This window comes from Echinops telfairi, unplaced genomic scaffold (genome assembly GCF_000313985.2).
Source record: "Echinops telfairi isolate 266 unplaced genomic scaffold, ASM31398v2 ScPeMD7_2;HRSCAF=8, whole genome shotgun sequence".
In the NCBI taxonomy this organism is placed as follows: domain Eukaryota; kingdom Metazoa; phylum Chordata; class Mammalia; order Afrosoricida; family Tenrecidae; genus Echinops; species Echinops telfairi.
The window spans coordinates 10547247-10550096 of NW_022103898.1; the positions used below are offsets into that span (position 1 = coordinate 10547247).

The following is a 2850-nucleotide window of genomic DNA, read 5'->3' on the forward strand; positions in this document are numbered from 1 at the left end:
GAGCTCTCCTACCGAGAGATGGTGAAGAACAGCTCCAATGACGAGAACATCGCTGCCAAGCAGGTGAGGGTGGGAAGCCGGCTTGCCCCTCCTGAGCTCCCAGCACGCAGATAGCCTCTCACCCACACGCCTTTCTGGAGTTCTCAGACACGGGCCACGGGGCAGTGTCGGTTCCCCAAACCTGCTGGACAGGTGTACTCTTCAGGGAGGGCTTTACAGACGAAGTCCTGCCCTCCTTGGGGCATTTCTGGACACACTCAGCTGCTGAGGGGAACTGAGGGGTCGCTGGTCGGGAGGAGGGTGCAACTGGTCCCAGGCCACCTCGTGAACCCTATGGGTAGTTCTCCTCCCCTCGGGGCCACTGTGAGCCAGGATCAACCGGCCAGCACCACCACCCGCATGGGCTGGCCCTTGGCCCGGGTGTGTGCGGTCTCATCTGGCGAGAAGGTCCGAGTGGCCTCTCCCTAGTGGGGATCGCACCCTGAAGGTGCGGGTGGAGGGGCACCCAGGTAAGCAATCTCCGGGTGGCAGTAGTGTTGGGAGGGTCTTCAGGCCTGCTGCCCGCTGGGGCTCACGGTCTGCCTGATAGATTGAGAAGGACCTGCTGCGCACCATGCCTGCCAACGCCTGTTTCGCCAACGCCGGCAGCAGTGGGGTGCCACGCCTGCGCAGGATCCTCCGCGCCTTGGCCTGGCTCTACCCCGAGATCGGCTACTGCCAGGGCACGGGCATGGTGAGCAGGGCTCGGTGCTCGAGGTGGGGGTGGGGTGCAGGCCTTTTCTCGGGTCCTGACGTGGCTCCATGTGATGCCCTCCCCCACCCCCCCATCAGGTGGCCGCCTGCCTCCTCCTGTTCCTGGAGGAGGAGGCAGCCTTCTGGATGATGTGCGCCATTGTCGAGGACCTACTGCCCGCCTCCTACTTCAGCACCACCCTGCTGGGCGTGCAGACGGACCAGCGCGTGCTGCGCCACCTCATCGTCCAGTACCTGCCCCGGCTGGACAAGCTGCTCCGGGAGCACGACATCGGTATGGGCGACTGAGCCGACGCTGCTGCTTTCTTTGACTCGCCCTGCAGCCCACGGGGCATCTTGCAGCTCTGGGTGTTGTAGGCTTTGGCTCACCCCTTCCCCCCCTCTCCCCCCGGGCTGCCCTTGGCTCCCAACCGGCGCCATGTGTCCCCAGAGCTGTCCCTGATCACGCTGCACTGGTTCCTGACGGCCTTTGCCAGCGTGGTGCGCCTGCGGCTGCTGCTGCGCATCTGGGACGTGTTCTTCTACGAAGGCTCCCGAGTGCTCTTCCAGATCACCCTCGGCATGCTGCACCTCAAGGTGGCCGCCCTGCCCACCCGCCCATCCATCTGGGGCCAGTGGGGAGCCTGGGGCCTGGCAGTGACCCTGCCCGCTTCATCCTCTTCTGGCTCAGGAGGAGGAGCTGATCCAGTCTGAGAACTCAGCCTCCATCTTCAACACGCTGTCGGACATTCCATCGCAGATGGACGATGCGGAGCTGCTGCTGGGAGCAGCCATGAGGCTGGCCGGCTCCCTCACTGATGTGACTGTAGAGACCCAGCGTCGCAAGCACTTGGCCTACCTCATCGCTGACCAGGGCCAGCTCCTGGGAACCAGCGCCTCCTCCAACCTCTCTCAGGTGGACCAGGAGTCGGGTGGCCACCCACATACTCAGAATGCCCACATGGGGCTGCCCTGCCCCCAGCTTCAGCACCAGCACCTTGCAGGACCTGGTCCAGCCACATTTGTGCTGCCCTCGAACCCTCTGACCTGCTGACCCGGGGCCACCTCTGGTGGGAGGGCACCATCATAACGGGTTCCCCCTGGGCTCCGACACACAGGCCCCACTAAGCCACCCTGTCCCTGCCACAGGTGGTTCGTCGCAGGGCCCAGCGCAGGAAGTCAGGCATCAGCTCCCTGCTCTTTGGTGAGAACGCTAGTCGGGGTAGGGGTGGGGGTGCCGTGAAGGGAAGGAGCCAGGTCTGGGCCTGGTTGCACTGCCTTTCTGCCCCCCAGGGGAGGATGACCTGGAGGCTCTGAAGGCCAAGAACATCAAGCAGACGGAGCTGGTGGCCGACCTGCGGGAAGCCATTGTGCGTGTGGCCCGCCACTTCCAAAGCACAGACCCCAAAAACACTAGTGTGGTGAGTGGCGGTGCCCACACCCCTTTTCCCCCAGCACGCTGTGGCTCCCTGGGCCTCAGGCCAGCCTCGCCCCTGCTGCTGGCAGGAGCTGACCCCGGATTATAGCATGGAGAGCCACCAGCGGGACCACGAGAACTACGTGGCCTGCTCCCGCAGCCACCGGCGCCGCGCCAAGGCCCTGCTGGACTTTGAGCGGCATGACGACGACGAGCTAGGTTTCCGCAAGAATGACATCATCACGGTACGGGCGGGGCCCCTTTCCCAGTGTCCCTGAGCCACTTCGTCCCTACAGGCAGCTGGCCTGGAGGTGGAGAGGGACTCAGTGTGGGGGCGGGGGGTGGGGGGCAGGAGGGCCGGCCGCGGAGTGGCAGCAAGAGGCTCATGGATGAAGCCCCACAAGAGAGCTTAGTGCAGCCGTGTCCCCAGACCCTGAAGTGGCAGGCCCACCTGGAGTTCACCCACAACCACGACGTGGGAGACCTCACCTGGGACAAGATTGCGGTCTCCCTGCCCCGCTCGGAGAAGCTGCGCTCCCTGGTGTTGGCCGGCATCCCGCACAGCATGAGGCCGCAGGTGGGTGCCTAGCTGGGGTGGGGGGCATGGGCGGGCCCTGGGGTGCAGGGCAAGCTGAGTGAGGCCCCTCCCCACCGCAGCTGTGGATGCGGCTCTCAGGAGCCCTGCAGAAGCAGCGCAGCTC

General features: G+C 65.2%; 1 protein-coding gene across 1 annotated transcript in view; it reads left to right on the plus strand.

Moving 5' to 3' along the window:
* Positions 1–6: 6 nt before the first annotated feature.
* The window catches only part of LOC101651857 (small G protein signaling modulator 3), a 6256-nt gene continuing 3412 nt past the window's right edge, over positions 7–2850 (plus strand). The window contains exons 1-8 of the mRNA XM_030885341.2: positions 7–63; positions 590–733; positions 832–1027; positions 1184–1329; positions 1424–1648; positions 1882–1936; positions 2026–2153; positions 2239–2394. Coding sequence (XP_030741201.1) covers positions 19–63; positions 590–733; positions 832–1027; positions 1184–1329; positions 1424–1648; positions 1882–1936; positions 2026–2153; positions 2239–2394 — 1095 coding nt within the window. The 5' untranslated portion in view covers positions 7–18. The remainder of the gene's footprint in view (positions 64–589; positions 734–831; positions 1028–1183; positions 1330–1423; positions 1649–1881; positions 1937–2025; positions 2154–2238; positions 2395–2850) is intronic.